The following is a 24,471-nucleotide window of genomic DNA, read 5'->3' as shown; positions in this document are numbered from 1 at the left end:
ACAATGATGACAAATGTGGAAATCCCTCCTTTTAATACAAACCATTTTCTTTCCTGTTCCTCCCAGGTCAGTATTTGACACCATTGTGAGTCCTGGACTATATAAGGCAGTGAGCCTCGCATTCACAAAAGTATTCTTTGCAAACTCACTGCATCGAAGAGAAAGGAGAAAGAAGGTCTACGTGACAGAAGTCATGATCTCCACACTGCAGGTAAAAAGTTGTTTTTATGTTTCTTTTAGATTAGCCCAGACTGTAATAAAGGACAGAAATTTTCTTTGTCTGACTCTAAAGTAAACTCCTGAGGACACTTCAGGTTAGTGAAGGATTTAATACAAACCTCTATCATAATCATAATACAACACATATTGCGTAGGTGCTTTTGTGAGTAGAATTGAACAGATTGAGCAGATTACTCATGTTGCACCACAACACCTGCTACACAACCATCATCAGCACAACAGCTGATGCAGGCTGAGTGATATTCATCAGAGTGAAGCCCATGTCCACTCTGTGAAAAATAAAAGAAAGTGACTATGTCTACAGCCAGTAACTGATCTGATACGCTAAAAAAGTACTACTTACATTCCCCTTTGTGGTTTATGTTTTAGCAGTAGGTGTTTTATTGTATATTTTGTTCTCTGTGTCCTACAGAAAACCATTAGACACCTGAAGGCTGTCAGAGTACTGCATAAGCCTGCAGTAGAAGGTAAACGTTTGCTTTACTTCACTCTGTCATCTTCAATGTATTTATTTCTGGCCTAGTTGTTGCAAGTTTATTTATTACTCCATCTTTTACCTCATTGCATTGGTCACTCGTTCCTCCCTGCAGTCTTGAAGCACCCGGCGCCTGAGGACACAGTCACGGCCAGTTTTGGAAGGTTCATCAGTGAAATGAAGCCTCAGCACTTGTCTCCTGTGGTGCTCCAGCGCAGTAAAAGGATGGTGTTGGACAGCATCGGAGTTGGTCTGATTGGAAGCACAACAGATGTGTTTGAACTGGCCCTGCAGCACTGCCAGGTGAGACATGTCAAGTGAAGGGAAAAGGGATAAAAATAACTCTTTATTAACAACTTATCTGATCCGAGGCAGTCAGACAGATGAAAGCAAGTGTCTGACCTCATATAAACAGTGGTTCGAAGTCACAGCAAATTCCATGTGTGGACAGACGAGATGACGGGAAATATTATCTGTTATTATAATATATTAAATGTTGAACATTTTATTTTTGATGCTTGTCACATGATTTACAAAGAAACTTATTCAGCCTCCATAATTTGAAGCGTGATTTGCCACAGCCAGTAAAGTTCACTTTAATGTGTGTGTTTGTATGAGTGATTATACACTCTGGGGCTGTAAACTATTGCTTTTAAAATGTGCACCTGTGCTTCCCTGTCTTTGTGTTTCCTCCCAGTACATGTATGCTCCTGATGACATCAGCTCTGTGTACGGACGCAGAGGCACCAGACTCTCCCCAACACTGGCAGCTTTTGTCAACGGAGTGGCAGTGAGTGTCAATAAGTGGAACAGATGTGCCACCATAGTCCCCGCTACACCACACTATTTCACATGGATTTATTTATACTCATTGGTGCAGTCTGGGCAGCAAACTGACCCCAGATATTTCCATCATTACATCTGCAAACATTATCATAACAACAAGCCTATTTCCAGCACCCTCGGTTGGTTAAAGCTTGTTATGGCAATTAAAGGGATTTTCCAGTTAAAGCGAGTGAGTGGATGGGTGTAGGGAGATAAATTACATTGCATAAACACAGAGTTTACAATGTCTTATTTCAGGAAGCACAGCAGCATCATGTTGTTGCTTGCAGCATTAAAAAAAATCTAGCAGTAGCCTTCTAATTACATCAGCATTAAAATGACTCTGTGTTGTGCTGTGATGTACAACTGTTTGATAATTACAGTGTTCTGTTGCAGACTCACTCCATGGACTTTGACGATACGTGGCACCCTGCCACTCATCCCTCAGGAGCCGTCCTTCCTGCTGTGCTGGCTCTCAGTGACATGATGCCAGCTCACAATAAGCCCAGTGGTCTGGACTTCTTGCTTGCCTTCAACGTCGGCATTGAGATTCAGGGCCGACTAATGAGGTTCTCTAATGAGGCCCACAACATTCCCAAGAGGTGAGAGGTTCATGGGTCAAGTTGGACCTAGATGCTGTAATTTATAGACTAATTGCCACATTTCTGCTGTACTTGGCCTCTGAAACTGATCATTGATATAAAGCCAGTTCTTTATTGATCATTTTTTAGTACTTTGTATTCTATGTGGAGGACAAGTACTCAACCAGACCCTTATTTGACTCAGCTGATCTCTGGCTGTGGTTTATAAGGAGGCTGCTAAGGTGTAATGTGCAGTCTTTCAGTGGTGTCAGTGAGCTGTGGAAGGTGTGTTACTATGTTCATCTCAGGGACCAGAGAGGGTCTGTGAGTAGCAGCAGCACAATTAGCCATGTGGAGGAAAATTTCACAGAGGACTCCATTTGGAATTTGTTTAAACCAAGGCAACTGATTCACTACGTTACTGAAAATAACGAAAATGTGTCTCCTTTAACATCCATGAAATCAGCTGTTTCTGTATGTGGAGAGCCACATAAAACAGAAGCTGTGTGAACAAAGACCTCTGCTATAGTTATAATGATGCAGAGCATTTATTTAGAATGCTCATTTAGTCACAACAGTAGACAGTTAGAAAAGCTCTTGACCAAAGTGTGTTTGTGTGTGTTTTTCTGACGTCCAGGTTTCACCCTCCCAGTGTAGTTGGGACTATGGGCAGTGCAGCTGCCTGTGCTCGCCTCTTGTCTCTGGATGCCTCCCGGTGCAGTCATGCCTTAGCCATAGCTGCTTCTCTTGCTGGAGCTCCGATGGCTAACGCTGCCACTCAGTCTAAACCTCTGCACATCGGCAATGCTTCACGTTTGGGGCTGGAGGCTGCGCTGCTGGCCTCCCGAGGCCTCCAGGCGAGTCCTCTGGTCCTGGATGCTGTTGCAGGGGTGGCTGGCTTCAACGCCTTTTACGAAGACTATGTGCCGCAGCCCTTAGAGTCGCCCAGTGATGGTGGCCACATGTTCCTGCTCGAGGAGCAGGACATGGGCTTCAAGCGCTTCCCCGCCCATCTGGGGATGCACTGGGTGGCCGACGCTGCAGCTTCGGTCCATAAGGTTCTTGTGGGAGTCGATCCTGGCACCGTGTCCCCGGCTCAAGTCCAGGACATCCTGCTCCGAGTCCCTCAGTCTAAATACATCAACAGGCCTTTCCCAGAGTCTGAGCACGAGGCACGCCACTCCTTCCAGTTCAACGCCTGCAGCGCTCTGCTGGACGGTGAGGTGACCATGCAGTCCTTCACCCCAGCTGCCATGAGCCGCCCCGACCTGCTCTCTCTGCTGAGGCGTGTCCGAGTGGAGCATCCCCATGACAACCCTGCCAACTTCAACCGCATGTATGGTGAAGTCCAGGTCACACTTGTCGGGGGAGACATACTGAAGGGACGCTGTGACACCTTCTATGGCCACTGGAGAAACCCTCTGACCAACGAGAGTCTGAGGAAGAAGTTCAGGAACAACGCAGAGGTGGTTCTTCCCTCAGAGAAGGTGGAGATGCTGGTTGATGTGGTGGAGGAGCTGGATGGACTCGGGGACTGCAGGGTGCTTCTGTCACAGCTGCAGTGAACATTTGCAGACATACACAATATCAGTAATACCAAAATGATTGTCTATACATACAATATACGTAAACATTTGCTGCAAAATGTATCTAAAATGACACATTTGTCTAAATTTATGCTTGAGAATATCACCTGTCCAAACTAAAACAGTAACTTAATAACAGCTTGACTATTTAAGCAGCTTAAGGTGTTGTATGAGAAGCTGTTTTAGACCAGTTCATTGTACACTGCAAATATTTTCATAGACCTGTCACCTGTACTATACTGTAAAGTCTACTGAAATCATTTCTGAGCCACGTCAGAACATATTTATCCACTGCATATTGTAATAATTTTATATTTCTTCATTCATTTTATCTTTGTTCAGTTTATTTTATCAAGAAAATAATATTATTCTTGTAAAACGTGATCAAGTTATACTGCAAAGGAAAAACAAAGGTAGTTTTATGTACTGAATATTTTCAGATACCAATGTTATACATATTTAAAGTGTATGCAAAATATTGTACTTTAAAGAGTGTTTTTGCTCAGCAGTGGGTTTTGCTGCTGAAATGTGTATTTAAACGATGCAAATGTCTGATGCTTGTAGCTACAAATCATAACTGAAACATCATTTTGTACAACTGTTACCATTTCTTTGTGTGTTTTGATTTAATAAAACTACTCAAAGCAAATTTAAATATGTTCTTCAGTTCAGTGAAAATACTCAGATTTGTTCCTGTGAGTTCATGAACACACACATTTAAACACACATGTAAAAATAAAAGCAACTCAATGCATAATAGGAAGTACAGGATAAATATTTTGATTTTGTGGAGAAAATGTTTGATTATTGAGGTTATGAAGTCCAGCATGTTGGTCTGTCCTTAGATTAACTGCTGCCAGTAAATTATTTCAAACAAAGTTTTTATAATCCTGTTTTGACTATAAGGACAAACATCCTCATGTCAAGTTAAAACAATAAAGTTTTACAGCATGAACATTTGGAGTGCAAACAAAAAGGAACATTTAAATATAGAGCAGTGCTGGGAAGGACAACTGGTTTCCTCATTCCTGTCTGTGGTCTTATGTTCAGGTGTGTTTTAGTGACCTAGAGACTGTTTCAGTCATTAGGTCACACATGAGACACAAGGAAACCAAAGAACCTCAACCTGTTGGTACAGTTGATGAATAATCTGTTAAAAGACTATTTGCAGATGGTGGATAACAGTTAATAAAGAATTAAAGGCACCATTAAGTATAGTATTAAGGTTCACAGGTCTAGGTAAAAAAAACAGAAGCCCAAAATGCACCAGAAGAAGGTGGACAGAAACTAACTAAAGCTTATGAACTTTGGTCTCATCCTGTATAGAAAGAACCATTCAGCATTTGAGGTTGTGCATTACTTCATTACCTTTTTCTTTTGGTAATTCCTGACATATTCACTGTTCTTTGTAAGTAACTGGCATCTGTAAAATGTAAAGTTGTTTTATACATAATATGTTGAAATAAGAAGCCAACAATAAACATCACTGGGGTAAAAACACAGCATGTGATGCTTATCTAACTGCAGAAAACTGTTGAAGTATTGTGCATTACCAGTACTTACAGTATCTTTACTGCATACTAAGCTGTAAACGGTGCTTATTTATAATGGAAATACAATTCTGGATGTCTACAGGACAAAATAACACAAGTTATATCAATGTTAATATTCATCTGAATCTACTGCCTAATTTGTGTTGTACTGTAAAACAAACAAATGTTACACAAATATTTAGTGTTTGTACTTTATGGTATGTGTGTTTGCCAAACAAGGAATCATTAAAATGTCTGTTTAAACAATGTAAATGCCTGATGCTTGTAGTTGCATATCTATGACATTATTGTAGCATTTCTGAATGCTTGTCTGTTTCTCTGTGTTGCCTACGTGACTCTCTACATGATAAAGCTGGTAGAGTTGATGGATGGATGGATGGATGGATGGATGGATGGATGGATGGATGGATGGATGGATGGATGGATGGATGGATGGATGGACGGACGGATGGATGGATGGATGGACTGACTGTCACTACAGTTTAACCTTTGGGATTTTTCTCTGTGTGACAAGCAAATAAAGCAATAAAGGCAAAGCTTTCAGACAGTCTTTCACAAGGACAACGGGAACAATAAGTGACCAACAGACCATGTGCAATAAATGATTAGGATGCTAGTTTTGTGGTTTACGGTATTTTTAGCAGAGTAATCAGGAAATGCTGGTGCTTTAAAGTATTGCAATGCCCTCCAATAATATGACCTAAAACATAACAGCAAGATGACTGATCTCATCTAGTGTGACAATAACATGAAAGGGAAAAATACCAAGAAGGAAATAGGTTATGGACAAATGGAGTAATTGCTGGGAAAGTGTGTCTACTCAGGGATAATTGTGGGGAACATAATCTGCCGACGTTTCCTTTATTGCTGTGTTTTATTACAAGGAAGGATTCCTGCAAATGAAGAGCAAAAAACCAGGAAAGCTAAGCATATCCTATGTTAAAATGTAACATAACCAGGATATGCTTGCTCTGGGAAACACTTAATGAAAGGGCAGTGATTCCAACCACAATAGGCAGGAACTGCACTTGTTTTTCTGCTCTTTCCACCCACAGCAAATGACAACATACAATAGTGGTGCAATGTCAGATGTCAATAGACTATAGTGTAGTGGTGACATAGTTGGAGTTTCCATGTAACAAAAGCTTGCAGAGGTTCTATAGATTGACAGTAAGCCCAACCATTGTCAAGGTTTAATGTCAAGAAATGGAGAAATACTTGTTTTTCCGTCTCCAGACTACAGATAAGCCGCCTTTCACTCATATACATACAGTCCACAACGTTCGTCATACATTGTCTCAGGGTGAGTAAAAGTAATCACTCAATGGTGGTGTCTTGTCACTGGTGTGTGAACAGAAAACATACAAGGTGGGTGAGGGGGAATTCAAGAAGACAATGAAAGGTGCCTCTCTATTGTGCTGCATCGAGGTTCAATAGTGAACAGAAGGCTGGGAAAACACAGATTGTGAAGGTTTGGGCATTCCCCAGAAAACTAGATTTTTAGTTGACTTGTGAAGTGAAAAGAAGAAAATAAAATCCCTGCAGCATACAGAACATACAGCTATACAGAAAAAACGCGGTGACTGTGGTACACTTAAAAATATGGGCATCTTTCTAAGTCTCAGGAGTCAACTGAGTTCAGACAGGTCAAGGATAGTCATTAGGAACCGTAGGCTGATTGTGATGAATAAAAGGTATATTCAATTTTTAGTAGTTTAATATAGAAAAAAAACGTGCTACATAAAAAGGTGACAGGTTTTCTTATTCAAATTGGAGAAAGCTCAGAAAACCAAACTTGGTGCCTTTCTACACCTGAAAACTTCATTGACTCATTAGGACCTGCAAGGCCGGTCAAGAACCATCATTACGATTTAACAGCTAGTGAGTTTTCGAGAGCTGGTGAATTTTCTGGCTCTTTAAACTCTGTGGTGGTGACACTCAACAGACTCTGGATCCTCCAAGCACCTGACAGAATATCTGGAAATGAAGTTACTGAAGCTGCAAAGTAGGATAAGGCTTCAAAAAATATGATCAAAGTGGTTAAAATTTTGCAATTTCTACTGTCCAAAATGTAATCTTGACAAGAGATGTCAGTCAAGGATATGTGTGGAAGTCATCTAGGCCACGTTGATGGGCTCATGATGTCTTTTTTTGCAGCACTGGCTCCAGTCTATCCCAGCAGCAGGAAATTTTAGAAAAATAACTGATAATGTAGTAATATAGAACATGATGGCAAAATCTCAGATGCTTGCACAAATACATGCTCAAGCACCACGTTAGCACCTGGAAACTCTCCAGTACCATGAGCACATACAGTGTAGTATATGGCAGTAGGACACAAAATGTTGGCAAGTCTTCTATGTTTCTGTTATTTTATTGTGAAACTAGTTTGGTTATGACGTCACTTCCTTTCCAAGTCTCCTCTGTACTGAGAGCGCATATTATAGAATGGATGCCTCTTGTGTGCGTGCATAAGCTGAAGTAAGTGACATTGTGTACAAATGTATAAATATTGCTTTCATAACTGCTTAGGCATTGTTTAGTTGAACCCCTTTCTAATCCTGTGTTTATGTGCAAGTTTTAGCACTTTTGAGTGAAGTTAAGATGCTAATTAGGCCCATGTGACAGTGTCATAACCTACTGTGCAGGTGTCCAATCCAATCCAACTTTATTTGTAATGCACTTTACAAAACAACACAGTTGACCAAAAGTGCAGTACACACAGGTGTATTTTATTATGCCTCCCAACCTGTATTTCTGCATGTTTGGAAACGTGTTTATCTCTTTCATATTATGTGTAGTTTATTCTCCATATGTGCCGAATGCATTTACATTAGTAGTTTGCCCATGCGGTCTTCACATTATCAGTTAAATAACATGCAGTTGCGGTCTGCGCCCGCTAGAGGGAGACACAGACCACCAGATCACATTAAAATCCACAATTTCATCTCAACCTTGTTATTAACCCCTTACATTCTGGACACTTGTTGAAATTAGTGTCTTTTGGGTTTTTTGACCCAAATTATTATATTTTCTTTCAGAAACTACAATGTTTATGATTGTATTATATAATTTAATTATTTGTGCAGTATTGTAATATTGTCTTGTTTTGTTTGTTTCCTTTGTAGACCACACACACACCCCTATACTCCTTCAACCTATTCATACTGCATCCAGCCCGTCCTGTCCAACTTCATATTAAAGTTCTTGGAAATACTCTCCGTGCCCTTCTCTCTGACCAGAGCTCTGTCGATAGTAGCTATCAGACCAGAAACATCCCTTCAGAGTGTCCCACTCTAATACACAAAACATACAAAAAGGATATATTTTGTCAGACTTTTGCCTTTAAAACACCACCAGTGCTCCACTGTAAGCTAGTTGTTCCAACAACGTGGCATGTAGGCTGTTTCAGACGTCTTGTAGAGTTTGCAGCAGCTCTTGTGCAGACGTCGGACGTCTCTTTACAGAGTCAGAAGGACTCCATGACTTTGACATCAGCTCTGTGAGGAACAGACTATCTGCTGCAGAACCACTTGTTCTTATAAATATTTTTGATATAACTGTACATCTTAAAATAAAGTGCAGAACTTGAAAAAATAATGACTGAACAACCTGAACCAACTTATATACATATTTAACATTAACTAAATCTGAAATTTAAAATCTCGTTACAATTTACTGATTACAGGTTTGGGCGAACCTGTTGACCAGCCCCCACTAGACACAGGCCCACCGGGACAGTGCCCGGTATGCCAGACGGCCAGTCCACCCTTACTACTACTACTACTACTACTACAACTAATTGCTCGACTGTTTAAAAATGGCAGTTCTGTGTTTTCACCGTTGACCGTTGGTCACCGCAATCCTGCCCCCAGTCCCGTGACGTTCGCGGTCCCTAACTCTGGCCAACAAAGAGTCCGTGCCTGAAAAGAACCAGTTTTTGGAGCCAAACACAAAGAACTGGTGCTAAGTCAAGCACTGGCTCCAAACTAGCACTAGCATGAACCAGCTTGGTCAAAAAGGGGCAGAAGAGAAAGGCATTGGAGATGAAGTCAGCATAACAGCGCCACTCTGTGGTGAATGTGAGCTGTGTCCTGTAAACATGTGAAAGGTAAAATTCTCGTGTAAATTAGCAAAACGTCCAAGTAGCCTAGCAAAGAGTGAGCTAATGTCTTTCCAAGCTAATCGGCCATAACGTGGCAATGCAGAGGGCTAGAGACGCGGGGCCAACTGTCCCTGAAAGCTCTCAAAGAGCTCTATGGCATATGTCAGAACCAGGTCTGTAGCTCGTTGTTTAGCATACCAGCTCCAACTCCAGTCAAACTCCGCAGGCCCACTCAGACTCCTACCCCCTCACACCTTCTGGCTCTGGCTACTGAAAAGCAGCAAGTCGCTCATTTTTGGTCGTAGAGCCTCGAGCCACACATGTACGGAAAGGAGTAGGTGCGCTGAACGTAGATGTGCGAAAACCCCAAAATACCTTCTTTCCTTTTGAATGAATTAAAGGTTTGACTTTCTGGGTAACAGGAAGCAGGACGTGGACCAGCAAAGTTTCCTCAGATGAGCAAAAGTTAACTCTCTAAATTAAGTGTTTTTCTTTCTTAGAACCTGCTTAAACCTGGTAGTTTTTGACTTACATCAGTGTCTAACATCACTATGCCATGCTTTTCAGTGTCTATATGCATTTTCAGACTTTTAAAATATCACTTTTTATCACTTGTTTGTGTAGTACATGGCAGATGATGGTATAGATGTGAATGTGCACTGCCACCAGATGTGTTTCTATGATTAAATTTTACGATTTTTCCACTTTTGACACTTCCCTCTTAAACCCCTCTAAATGTACAGGTGAAGGCACATGGTTTCCACAGGCTGGAAGAATGGTATGTAAAAATTTAGAGTGTACTTTGTGGTTAGTTATACAAAGTTTGCTTTGGAGACAGATCTCTAATTTGGTGTGTTATTTTTAACTTTCCACAGTCCAAAGCCTGTGGAATTTGTTTTTTTAGCTTTGTCAACTTGAGACAGCACCTTAGTTCAACACACAACGTTAAAAATAAAGACGAGTTGAGGCTTTTGCTAAAATATGGGAGTGCAAGGTAAGATTAGAAAACAATTTGTCATATTTATACATGAATGATCTGTTTTTATATCATGGACTGGATTAATTTCTTCTCTCTCTACTGTACAGAACTTCAGAAGCCCTCTTGTACCCATTGTGTAGGAAAGCCAAGTTTGTCCGGCTGGACAAGCATCTGCAGGAGAAACATAATCTTCTCTCAGCAGATGTAAGTACATTTATTTGGTTAATTAGGGCCTGAGCACGAAGTGCAAGAACCCTATTGTTCCTGCTATGTTTGTTTGTTTTGATGGTACCTTTTCTTACACCCCTTTGAACCCCAAATTGACCCCTTAAACATACTCAAAAACTCCCCAAATTTTGCACAAAAATCAGGCCTGGTAAAAAATGTGATATTCTTGTACTTTTGTCCATAGCCACGCCCAAATGGCTCCACAGCGCCCCCTTCAAATTTGAAAAAAATCATATAAAATCACTGTTTTATCATACAAACATGAAATTTGGAACACACGTACAGTATACTGAGACAAACAGATTGGCACATTTGAAATTCCAATCAGCTCCACAGCGCCCCCTATACGCCCCCGAGAATTCGTGGTGGGCAGCCATTGAAATTTAACAAACTCCTCCCAGGATTCCTGTCAGATCTTTACAAAATTGGCTCTGTGACATCCTGACCCCTTCAGGATGAAAAGTTAGGCCCTGGGCATGACAGGACGGCCATTTTGAGCCTTTTATCATGAACAACGAAATGCTCTTAACTTCACTGTACATGATCAGATGTCAATGAAATTTGCAAATTCGAACTTCCAATATGCTCCATGCCCCCTAGACAAGGTCGTGTGGAGGCATTGGAATTTAGCAAACTTTGAGAAACACGGAACCGGAGGTGCCCATGGTGTCCACTTTGGACTTCGGGAACCCTGAAGAAATGGGTATGTCTAACCCTTTACGGGGCCAGTGACCATATTTGGTAACTTCTTTGGATGTTTTACAGTTTGTTACTTTTTCCCTTTACTTATCATAAATTCTTTGTTTTTATCTTTTTCTTTTTTTTTCTTTTTAACAGGAGACGGGCAAGTTACATGCAAAAAAGTTACTTTTTGCAAGAAAAAATGTTGCAAATCAAGATTAATAAAGTTACAATAAATGGAATTACCATAAATAGAGTTACTATATATGGAGTTATCACATATGGAATTACCATATATAGAGTTGCCATATATGGAGTTACCATATACGGTTGGTATGGCGTTACCATATATGGGGTAAAATATATCATAACTCTATATGTGGTAACTTTATTAATCTTGATTTGCGACATTTTTATTTTATTTTTTTAAAGTCACAAAAGTAAAACTATCTTGAAATATCCTTCAGCGACACCCTAGGGTTGAAATATTCATTTTCCAAGTAATTAAAGGAGCACTTTATGAAGGGTTAAGTTGTTTTTCTCATGTTTTGTGCTTCCCGATTAACAAATGCACTGAAAATAAAACCTCTACTGTTATATCCTATTTAATGTCCTGTCTAACCATACACATATTTTAGCAGGATCTATTGTTAGTGTCTACTCCATTTTCTGACAGGTGAGCATGGAGGTTCAAAATGTTTGGTTTCCTCTTCAGTGTGCACACCCAGGAGTGAGGAATCTTATCCCTTGTCCTTGTTCAGTACTCACGACTGTGTTGTTCTGGTCGTCATCCTATAAGTGAGGAGATCCTTTAGGCTGGTGGTGGTGTTGTTTCTGGCCCAGCTTTGGCTGGTAAAAAGGGCTCCGTGGATCCAAAGTCCCCTATCCGTTTTTCTAAAAAACATCCATTAAAAACAATACTGTGCAGCCAAAAATGATTAAAAAAACTTTAAAAGGGTGATCTAAAAAATAACTAACTTAGAGGAGCTCCCTAACGTTTCGCTTTATCAGCTTCATCAGAGGTGAGTGAGGAAGAAGCAGCCCAGGTGGATTATATTGAGATGATTTTAGGTGTGACACTCTGTGATTGGTTCACCTCTTTTCTTCTGCAGATTGTTTGTTCTATCCTTATCCTTCTTACCATGGACTCCCCCTATTGGTTGGAGGGGTAAAAAAAGGTGTTTTTTTTCCTTTTTCCTCCATGGTTTGGCCTTCTACCTTAGGGCTGCCTCGTCCTCTTCTCCTCCATCAATAAAAATGATCCCTAACCCCTAAAATGGTCAGGCCAGGGGTTAACTAATTGTACTTGATATTTAAACCAGCTGGTTCAATTGTACCTAACCAGTATATCCATTTCCTCTCCACTTTCTTTCTTTCTAGATTTGACCAAGCTGGATCACTCTGGACTACCGACATCTGGAATGACTGTAAGATAAAATGCTTAACTAATGGAGTGTCTGTCTCTTTTTTGTGTCTAATATTGTATCTGTGTTGCATCATCCTCGTTGAAATTGAGTTCCTGGTTTCTCCAACATACTGTTTCCCACATTTTTTTACAGATTACTATATAAACACTATTTGTTGTTTCCAAACTGAAACTCTTAGTGATTTTAAATATGAACTTATTTACATTATTCCTGACATATCTTAGCTTCCGAAAATTCCGAGCCGCCACCTTGGATTTGACCGAATCTTGTACCGGTTTCAGTCTAGTCCGTACAAGAAAATCCGTGAGACTTTTGTTCCTCCTGTACGCAGAAATCACTTGATGACTTGGTAACAGTCCACGCTCCTGTACGAATTTTTGATAATTATCTTTGATTTTATGATTGAGAATTCTAGTGACAGATGAGTATGTTGTGATGAATGGAATTATTTTGTTTGTGTTTACTGTTTTTTTCTTCATGAAAGAACGAAAACAATTTCTCAAAAAGGGCTTTGAATATCCCCTTTGATTCAATGCATCAAAAAGAACTTTAACCGCCTGTTTGAAATCCGATTCTTGATTGCAAATTCTTTTAAATCTCAATAATTGTGATTTCACCAAACCCCTATAAGTGTGTTTGGGATGAAAACTCGACTTAAATAACAATGGATGTGTATCAGTGCTCTTGAAAAACACCTTTATGTCCAATTGATGGTCCAAATTGTATCTTATTCCCTTGTAAACGGTGGTGTCCAAAAAATCCACTGAGTACTTATCTACGTTATACTTGATTTTAATTGAAGGATCATGTGTATTTAACGTTTGCATAAATTCTTCCAATTCTTGATCCGAACCCATCCAAATCCCCCAAATGTCATCCAAATATTGTAAATAATGCCAAGGTTTCTTTTTACATTTCACTAGGGCTTCCTCCTCCCAATTGGCCATGAAAATATTTGCGTACGCAGGAGCAAATTTTTTGCTCATAGCTGTCCTTTTGATTTGTAAATAAAATTCCCCATTGAACTCTGTCGAATCCTAGGGCCAGTAACCTCCTAAATCAATCAAATAAATTAATTAACTATCAGAGGATTACTGGACCAGCTCTCCATCTAACGGGTCCGGTTCCCGTAGCCCATATGATACAACCCAGATGAGATCTGAGGAACGTTTTTAAGCTGGTAAGCGAGAAAATTCACCTAGCTTCTAACTGCCTCCATCCAGACGCCTATCCTGCTTCCTCTGATAACTAACTCAACTGAGTAGCCACTTTCCAATGGTCAAATTAATTACCAGTCACGTCTGTTAACGGCAGCTTTTCTCTCATCGGATTCTGGACTTGGTAAGTTGCTAGGTTTAAATTTAGAGGTTAAGGAATGGATAACCCCAAGGATAAGTTTAGAAAAGGCCACCCCCGGCCCCAACGAATAGGTAATCTGACAGAACCAGTTTTAGATGTAATGCACACAATAACCTGACTTTTTACAAACTGAGAAGATACATGTGGTTAATTCATCATCATGATAAAAATAAATAGAATTTCCAATCTGTTAACTTTAATTGCAGGATAAATGCTTTATTATAAAATTTCAGCAGGAAAATAGCAATAGCCCATAAATCATCAGACAAACAATTAAACATTAATTCCTATAACAATCCTCTCACATGACTCCTAACTGGAACTATGCTTTTATCTAAGAAGAGCAATAATCACCCAGACTATGTAATCTGGAGGGGGAGAGCAGAGGGTGTGGCCTCACCTGCTGCTCACCTGAAGACCGACGCCCTGCTGGGGCTCTGCTCCAGGGAGGAGGTGGAGAGAGAGTTCAGTCCCCATTTAGATCTGCTGGTATCCTTTATGTTGTTTGGCCCAATAAAAACTTTGTTATAATCCACTCTGGTGTTAATCCTTTTGGAAATAATAGAGTTCAGTAATATTCCTTCAGTCAGTGTTATTTTTAGATCACAGTCTTTCGTAATCCTCAAACAGTGCAGAAAGAGCAGTCCTTAAATCCATAATTCCTGTGGAAAAGTTATTCCTTTACAGATCATGATGAATTCTCTTCCAAGTTACGTGGTAAAATCCCCCATGCTCAGAACATTGCTGCCTGGCTTGCATCCAGTGACTACCTCGTAACTCTCCCAACGACTCTTTCCAACAGGTGCATTTTATAGCAAACTTCTCTCTCTAGAATTTACATATGCGATGTCAGCATCCAGTTTGTATACGTGATGACAGCACACTTTTAATTTACATACGTGATGACAGCATTCATCCCCCTCCTCACTCGTGCACTGCTCCCATCCACTGACCTCATGGCCTCTGCATGCTCTGGAGGAACCAAAACCTTGGACTGTTTTGCCCTTTCACCCAGTCTCAACTTTCTATTACTGTATTTGTTCCATCCACAGCTCAGAGCAGACCTCCGGTCGGGGAACAGGAGCAGCTGATGTCAGCGCCTAATAATCACTGACACCACACTGTATATCTCTGCACAGTGCACACAGACTTACGCTAAAACCCCCCAAATATATAAAATATATACAGGTCATTAACTTGTGCGGTGACCCAAGTTTGTCTCGTCTTCTCGCTTCACCTCCAAGTCAACAACCTCCCAATTTCCCAGGGTGATCAAACTCTTCTGTAAACATCTCTATTTCGTAGTAATCAAAACCTTAAAAGCATTTCCATTTTCATAGTAATAAAAACCTTTAACACATCATTTCTCTTGGCAACCCTAGGCCTCACTTCCTACAGTGAGTTGCTGCCCCCATGTGGTTACTCCCTATACCAACATTATAAAAGACAAGTATTAAAATAATCAACTCCCCACTCCTCTGATGTTTACACTATTCAAAATAAAGATTACATAAAAAAGACATATTCAAAAATAATCAACTCACCACCGTTCCCGGTGAGGTACGCTTCTGATTTCTACACTGTTTCAAATAAAGATTGTATATATTTAACAAATATAGGCATTTGGTTAGTTGACACACATTTATTACGTTAGAGCATGAATTAATAGTAAATCACAGGTTATAATATCATACTGTGTCCCCTCATTTATCTGTTATTCTGCCAGAAGCCCACACCTATGGCTGACTTGGGGATCTCATACCTCTATGATCTTTGACAACTCAAAATCATTCTTCGTCAAATTAATTTGTAATAATTCCAAAACTTCTTGGTCTGGCCTACTCACATCCGGATATTTTTGAAACATTTTTTTGTACTGCTTTTAAACCTGATGGAGTATCAATATTTGTATACAAACTATCAATGTCAATGCTGAAAAATAATGAATTTGGGGGAACTATCAACTTTTTAACCAAATCTATGAAATGATAAGTGTCTTTAATATATGATGGGTGTCTGACTGAAATTGGATTCAGGTAATAGTCAATGAATTCTGCGGTTCTATATGTTTCGCTATCACAATCTGATACAATCGGTCTCCCAGCAGGTATTTTGAATGGAACCGTCTATTTTTCTGGATCTTTATGTATCTTAGGCAATATGTAAAACCTGCGTGGTCTAGGTTCTCCACTGCCTTTTAGATATGTTTTCTGCTTTGCAGTGATGAATTTGTTTTTATACAATCTGTCCAATATATTATGAGCTATAGGAATTGTTTGTAAATACATTGGTTCTTTCAATTTCCTGTAATAATTATTGTCTTCCAGCTGGCGATTAACTTCTGTAACCTACTGTTTTCTGTCCATAATTACCACTGCACTGCCTTTATCGGCAGATTTTATCACTATTTGTCTATTTCGCATCAATTGTCTCAATGCTATTACCTCATCCTTTGTTAAATTTGGTGTTTCCTTCCATGGTTTGAAATGTTTAATGAATTCTAAATTGTCTTTTTCCACTAACAGATCCATCTCCGGGGGGATTTTGTCCGGTGGCGGCACCCAAAGTGACTCAGGTAAAAAAGGCGGAATCTCTTCTTTTGATTCTCCTTTGAAATATAGGGCCAATTTGACTTTACAGTGATAATTTTGTAAATCTAATCTAAATTGTGTTTTTGATATTTATGTGTATCTAATGTTGGAATAAATGTTAAATCTTTGTCTAAAAGTTGAAGTTGTGTCCTTGAAAGAGTAAAATTTTCCAACAATACAATGACATTTTTAGACAAGAGGGATGATAACCCCTCACCCCCTTCCTCTACGAGGCTTACTGGGGGTTCAAGTTTAAATATGTCCGCCAATGGTCCAACATAGCACGCGCCGTTCCCCTTGTCCAATGGATATGATCTGTCCCCGTTTGAAAGAGTGAACTTCCCAGGGCCGGAATGTATGGCATATTATTTGAAATGTGCCTGTTCAAAATCTGCAGATTGATTTGTTCGGAACTGGGAAGTGAAATGGAATGATTGATCAAAGGCACCCAAATTTCTGCATATGGGAACCTTTTCTTTGCTGTCCTAACTGCTGCTTGCAGTTGCTTAACTGCCATGGCTTTGGCCTTTTGTTGCCTGCAGTTAATGACAAATGCCAGGACCACTTTTTCCACCGTGACCATAGTCTCTGCCTTACTGATTATGGCCTGAGCATGGCGGAAATTTGCACCCGGGTAGCTATCAATCTGTAAGTCCGGAATATCATATCTCGGGATCCTGGAGAGATTGGAGTCCCCCACAATGAGCCACTTACTCTCCGCAATCAGATTCCATGCTGTCATCTTACGTGGTGTTTTGAGGTGTCCTGTCACCTTTTGTCCACCTGCATTTGGAATTGGGGTATCTTCCCCTAAATATGAAGCTGAGGTGTTTTCCCCTGACAATGGTGTTGAAGTTTGTCCTCCCACTGGAACCAACGGAGGAGTCATGTCCCTTTGTGGTGGAGTGTGGTGGACCTCCACCAAATGATGGACTTGACCTGACCTTTTTACCCTATCTGAGGGCTGTGTGGTTGGGGTTCCCGCAGCGCTCATGCTGAGCAAAGAAGGACTAGAATCCTCTTCCACCCCCAATTGTCCAAACAGAAGCGAGTCTATTTGGGGTCCATGTTTGTGTGACCCCTGTGACCCTGCTACAGAACCACTTTCCTGGTCCTGGTCAATTATTGAAATGAGGTCCTCATCTATCACACAGGCATTATACCGTCGCCCCCTTCGTTGTTGTTTAGGGGACCCCACATCTGGAATCTGAACCAAAACCTCCTCACCCTGACCTCCTGACTGTGTGAGCTGTGGTGACCAATCCCGGACCTGGTCAGTCATAGTACTGACTGTACAGAAATTTGCTGTGGCCTGTGCAGTCGGTGTGACTCCCATCTCCATGGGGCCCGTTGTCTGCTGTGAACTGTCTGAGGTCTGCTGTGAACGATTAGGGTTAGTAGGGTTACGGTTAGTAGGGTTAGGATTAGGGCTAGTAGGGTTAGGGTTAGTAGAACTAGGGTTAGTAGGGTTGGTATTAGGAAATATTATCTCAATGACTCCCCCCATCCTCAACAGGATAGTTTGGTATAGGGAGCCAAAGGTAAGCATGGGCCTTCGCACAGTTAGTACTCTCCGGTCCCCATCTTTACCTCGTCTGATTTGACTTTTGTGTGATAAATATATTTCTATAGTACCAATTTGGTTTGGTTGGAAAACCCGTTTGGGAGTTAGCGGAGTTAGTTTTAGTTGTCCATTTATTCTAGGTCAGCATTAAGGTAAGTATTTTCCAGTATTTGTCTGCTTGGTTGAGGCCATCCGGATACCTTGTGTTTAATCTCTTTATCCAGAGGTCCTCCACCCGTCTTCTCCGTCTCTCGGTCCATTCCGGGTTGTGTTGTAAGCCCCTCAGATGTAGGTTGTGGAGTCCATGTCTCTGGAAATGTTGAACCAGGTAAGTGTTGCTTTTACATCCGGTTCGTTTATTGTACCTGTCTTGTGTTAGATGAGCTCCTAGGGTGTTTCTGGTTTGACCCACATACTGTAGGGGCCCTTCCTGCATCGTATGACATACACACAATTGCTTATGGTCGTGTGGTATGTTCGGTGGTAGATAGGTGGTTCCACCGGTCCTATTCCTGACCGTGAAGGGTCTTGGAGGTAGCTTCTTGGGGGCCGTGGGTAGTGATGGGATGATGATGCCTCAAGGAGTGTATTGACACACTACACTGTAAAATGTAATAAGTTGACTTTACTTTAAAAAAGTCAGGAACTATAAAATGTCAATTTTGCTTACTTAAATTTATGAGTTATGTAAATTAAGCAGTACTCGTAAAAATAAGTTAACTTTACAAGTTTAAGCATTCACCTTACTAGCAAAATATCAGAAAACTGATTGCCTAGATATGTTCAAGTAAGATGAACTTAAAGTGATAAGCTATTGAAACAAATAAAGACAACAGTTTGAATGGAAACAAAGTTCAATAATTTAACTTTTTTTGTTCAGAACACACCTTACATACAGTCTGTGGGACAATGGCAACCCACTGAGTAAAGGTGACATGAAATGCATGCTTCCAATAAAATTTTTGATTAACAGTTAGAACAACCTTATTTGGCTTGTAACCCCAATATAGTGTATCACAATACAAAGTGGAAAATAGGCTAAATCACGCCGTGATGCAAAAATTGCAGGAACTTGCCAAAAAGTCATAAAACCATGTGAAATTATTACAATTTTTTTTTGTATTACATAGAAAGCAGTAATATAAAAGACTAACTTTTTCAGAAAAAAAGTGACACATGACTTTTTTCTTGGGCGGCCTTCAATCTAATATTGAGTCCCTAAAACAGCCCTCAGTCAGTAAAACTTTGAGAATTCCTGCTTAATATCTCTGTTGACTATGGTGTGAACTATAGATAAACTCAGTAATTGCAGGGCCTAACATTTATCTTAACATCAATCAAGTGAACAGCAGACATAGCTCAACTGTTTACAATCCACCTATTGCATGATTGCAAAATAAAATCATTATTTCACCTGAATGTGCAACTGTAATTCTTATGTTTGAGCCAGCTCCCGCTAAAAACTGCTAAAAGCTTTCTGATTTAAATTCTTAGTGGTTGAGTTTAGAACTGCAGTAGAGATTGACTTACAACATATATTAAGTCAGAGATAACTTGCTAAAGAACCTGATGCTGGTAATCAATATCACCACAATCATTTCAGCATCAACACAAAAGGAAAAACAAAAGCTAAAAGGAAAGTAGGTGTTCATTTTTCTTCTCATGAACATAAAAACCATTTAGTATTCTAAAAAGGGCGATGAGGCTCCTTCCCACAAAAAAGGCTCAAACAAGAAAAAAGTGTCACTTTTCCAATAAGGGTAAAGGTGTCAATGTGACCCAAGATGTCACATCATGATTACATTCACTCATTGCATCAGAAGATTTTTGAGTGATTATATGTTTGGTTTTGGACTGAACGGTCATTTTGGACAGGTTTCCAGTCATTTTGAAATATTTGTCATTTTGAACAAAGTTTTTAGTAATTCTGAGGTATCTGAGGAATCTGAGGTAGATTGTTGGTTTGACTGTGAAGCTGCTGATCTTCTGGATTTTCATCACAACAGCCTCAAAAATTGAACAATTTTTTAGACATTTTTTGTCATTTTGGACAATTTTCAAGTGATGCCAGACAGGTTTTCAGTCATTTTGGATGTTGTTTGACATGTTGGACAGATTCTGAGACATTCTGACCAGATTTTAGAGTCATTTTAGATGATTTCCAAACTACTTTGGACTGGTTTTGTCCCGTTGGACACGTTTAGTGTAATTTTGGACTACTGAACAGTTACTTTGGACTATTTTCCAGCCGACTAATATGCAGAAATCTGACGAATCAAACCAGCGTTGCAGAGCGCCTCTGATTGGTCGGTCCTCTGGATGACTCGGCTTTATTCAGAGGATCAGCAGAGATGTGACTCAGCGTCCTCGTTACTGCAGCTTCCCTCTGAGGCAGCAGGAATCTGATGGAGGACCATGAAGGTGTTCATCCACTACTAGTACTACTAGTACTACTACTACTACTACTACTACTACTACTACTACTGCTACTGACCAGGAAACAGAGTAAAGAAACAGCTGAGAGTATACGATTGATTTATAAATACATTTACCTGTTTCTGAGGGAATTTCAGGGTGTACTACTACTACTACTATTACTACTGCTACTACTACTATTATTACTATTACTACTACTACTGACCAGGAACAGAGTTAAGGAAAGGCTCAAGTTACACCAATAAGAAAGGCAGATTCTATTGATTGATCAATAGTTTTATCAATACATTTACCTGTTTCTGAGGTCCTTTGATAGTCTACTACTACTACTAGTACTACTAATACTATCACTACTACTACTGTTATCACTACAAATATTACTGCCTTTACTACTACTACTTTCACTACTACTACTACTACTACTACTACTACTACTACTATCACCACTAATATTACTGCCTTTACTACTACTTCTACTACTACTACTACTATTACTGCGTTTACTACTGAACTACTTCACAATCATCACTACAATCCTATCATTTAGTATCATGATTGGGTAAAACTATGACGGATTGTATTTAAACTGCAGTATAATGATCACAGTGAATAAAAGAATAATTATATGATGATCACAATACGAGGCCAGACGTCTTTGATAATCTATAAAATGTTCCTGCAACAGGAAGACAAAAATATTCCACCTTTAATTTTAATATATTTTGCATCATCTGGACCAGCAGATCAGGTCTGAAGTCTCCAGGTTGCTGCATGAAGCTGCAGTACTCCAACCTGTCCATCAGGGGGAGCTGTGGCTCCACAGCAGACACCATTGTTACCGTGGCGATCTCATCCAGCTCACTTTCCTTCTCCTGCTCATAATTTCCAGTCTGCAGACATTCGTCCTCTCGACTGATTCCATTCATGTAAAAAGTTCCTTCTCCTCCCTGGTCCATCCGGTCTGCTCCTCTGCATCCCTCACTGTCTCCTCCTCTGAAACCTGACTGGATCTGGACCTGGACTCCTCCTGACTCCTCCTCTGATACCTGACTGGATGTGGACCTGGACTACTCCTAACCCCTCCTCTGATACCTGACTGGATCTGGACCTGGACTCCTCCTGACTCCTCCTCTGAAACCTGACTGGATCTGGACCTGGACTCCTCCTGACTCCTCCTCTGAAACCTGACTGGATCTGGACCTGGACTCCTCCTAACTCCTCCTCTGAAACCTGACTGGATCTGGACCTGGACTCCTCCTGACTCCTCCTCTGAAACCTGACTGGATCTGGACCTGGACTCCTCCTGACTCCTCCTCTGAAACCTGACTGGATGTGCACCTGGACTACTCCTAACTCCTCCTCTGATACCTGACTGGATGTGGACCTGGACTCCTCCTAACTCCTCCTCTGATACCTGACTGGATCTGGACCTGGACTCCTCCTAACTCCTCCTATGAAACCTGACTGGATCTGGACCTGGACTCCTCCTGACTCCTCCTCTGATACCTGACTGGATCTGGACCTGGACTCCTCCTAACTCCTCCTATGAAACCTGACTGGATCTGGACCTGGACTCCTCCTGACTCCTCCTCTGATACCTGACTGGATCTGGACCTGGACTCCTCCTGACTCCTCCTCTGATACCTGACTGGATCTGGACCTGGACTCCTCCTAACTCCTCCTATGAAACCTGACTGGATCTGGACCTGGACTCCTCCTGACTCCTCCTCTGATACCTGACTGGATCTGGACCTGGACTCCTCCTGACTCCTCCTCTGAAACCTGACTGGATCTGGACCTGGACTCCTCCTGACTCCTCCTCTGATACCTGACTGGATCTGGACCTGGACTCCTCCTAACTCCTCCTATGAAACCTGACTGGATCTGGACCTGGACTCCTCCTGACTCCTCCTCTGATACCTGACTGGATCTGGACCTGGACTCCTCCTAACTCCTCCTATGAAACCTGACTGGATCTGGACCTGGACTCCTCCTAACTCCTCCTCTGATACCTGACTGGATGTGGACCTGGACTCCTCCTAACTCCTCCTCTGATACCTGACTGGATCTGGACCTGGACTCCTCCTGACTCCTCCTCTGATACCTGACTGGATGTGGACCTGGACTCCTCCTGACTCCTCCTCTGATACCTGACTGGATGTGGACCTGGACTCCTCCTGACTCCTCCTCTGATACCTGACTGGATCTGGACCTGGACTCCTCCTGACTCCTGCTGATCGTGTAGCAGCAGATTAAAGCCACCCAGCAGCTACACCTGTCCTGTAGGAGACGATCTAATGCCTCTCCTCTTTAAGATCCTCTAAAACGACACACTGATTTCCCTCTTCCAGTTAAAACACCAGCTGGAACCCAAAACAGAACATCAGCATTTTAACTAGAACCTGCAGCCATGCTAGCAGCTACATGCTAACATCAGGATGCTAACAGACAGGTAGCACCAATGGACAGGTCACAAGAAAACACAATGTTTTATATATATATATATATATATATATATATATATATATATATATATATATATATATATATATGTCCTTTTTAAAAAACAGATATTTTGCATTAGTTGTTTTTTTTAAATGCAATTCTAATAACGGTCCTTTTCAGCTGTATTAAATCTGATTATTTACATTATAACTTAATTCAATCATATTTAGGGGTGGTTTGATTGTTTTTACACATGTAAATATTCTACATTAAACATTAAATGGCCAAAATATACAAATTATATGGAATTAAGGGTAGAAATTGTATTTTAATTATTGAAAATTACACTAAAGTTTTGTCAAATATGCAAGATTTCATGTGAAAGACTTAAATTTACAGCAGATTCTTGCAATTTGAAACTGATTTACTGGTTTTATTGCAGTATTTTGTCCTGTAAATATTCAAATAAGAAGACTCAAATAAATACACAATATATACAATGAAGGCAAGAAACTATTAAAAACTGAATTATTTGTTTAACACCAGATATTTTATGTTGGAATTATAGAATAAAAAACAACTAATTACAGAACTTTTCTACCGTATTCCATTGTTTTATACATGTAAATATTCTACATTAAACATAAAAAGCCTAAATATACACATTATGTGTAATTAAGGTAGAAACTGTAATTTAATTATGGAAAATTTAGTTAAATATCTGTCAAATATGCAAGATCTTTCTGTAAAGTCACTTCATACTATCTAAAATTAAGAGTAAATTCTTGCAATTTAAAGCTAAATTTTCTACATTTGTATTATTATTTGTGTTTACTTATATTGACCAGACATTTTGCTTAAAAAAAAAATACACTCATAACTTTACTTTTCTCCTGTAATATGTTTGATTATTTCTATTCTAACTTTATTCAACCGTATTTAGAGATGATTTCATTGTTTTCATACATGTAAATATTCTACATTAAACATTAAATGGCCAAAATATACAAATTAAGGATAAAAGTTGTATTTTAATTGTGGACAATATGTAAAATCTTTATGTTAAGTTAGATGTCAAGACTCTTTTCAGTTCACATGATCTAAAATTAACAGCAGATTTTTGCAATTTGGAACTGAATTACTGGTTTTACTGCAGTATTTTGACGTGTAAATATTCTTTTTTAAGCATTTAAAAGTCAAATAAATACACAATATATAAAGTTCAGGTCAGAAACTATATTTTAATCATGGAAAAAAGCTATTTTTTTTAAATGAGAGGTTTGTTTTTTGGTGCTTCAGCTGCAGTAATTGTTCTGTTTGTTTTTACAGTGCAGCTCTGACAGCTTTCATTCCTGTTTCCATCCATTCTCTGAGACATTTTAGCGTTTATTAATTC

At 40.0% G+C, this 24,471-nt stretch overlaps 1 protein-coding gene and 1 long non-coding RNA gene across 2 annotated transcripts; both read left to right on the top strand.

Annotated features, from left to right (window-relative positions):
* The first annotated feature begins 120 nt into the window (after positions 1–120).
* Positions 121–4,362, top strand: irg1l (immunoresponsive gene 1, like). Its single transcript, XM_035942277.2, has 6 exons — positions 121–211; positions 653–707; positions 831–1,018; positions 1,413–1,505; positions 1,937–2,142; positions 2,759–4,362. Exons 1-6 carry the CDS (start codon positions 194–196, stop codon positions 3,684–3,686), a joined length of 1,488 nt encoding a protein of 495 aa, XP_035798170.2. The 5' UTR covers positions 121–193; the 3' UTR covers positions 3,687–4,362.
* Positions 4,363–8,090: 3,728 nt separating this feature from the next.
* LOC118469433 (uncharacterized) lies at positions 8,091–16,614 on the top strand. Its single transcript, XR_008603129.1, has 5 exons — positions 8,091–10,359; positions 10,452–10,548; positions 11,173–11,275; positions 12,634–12,680; positions 16,565–16,614. It is a non-coding gene; the product is annotated as an uncharacterized LOC118469433 (long non-coding RNA).
* Positions 16,615–24,471: the final 7,857 nt, after the last annotated feature.

This window comes from Amphiprion ocellaris, chromosome 11, assembly GCF_022539595.1.
Source record: "Amphiprion ocellaris isolate individual 3 ecotype Okinawa chromosome 11, ASM2253959v1, whole genome shotgun sequence".
In the NCBI taxonomy this organism is placed as follows: Eukaryota; Metazoa; Chordata; class Actinopteri; family Pomacentridae; genus Amphiprion; species Amphiprion ocellaris.
Note: the sequence above shows the minus strand (reverse complement) of the source record. Positions and strands in the feature narration are given on the sequence as shown.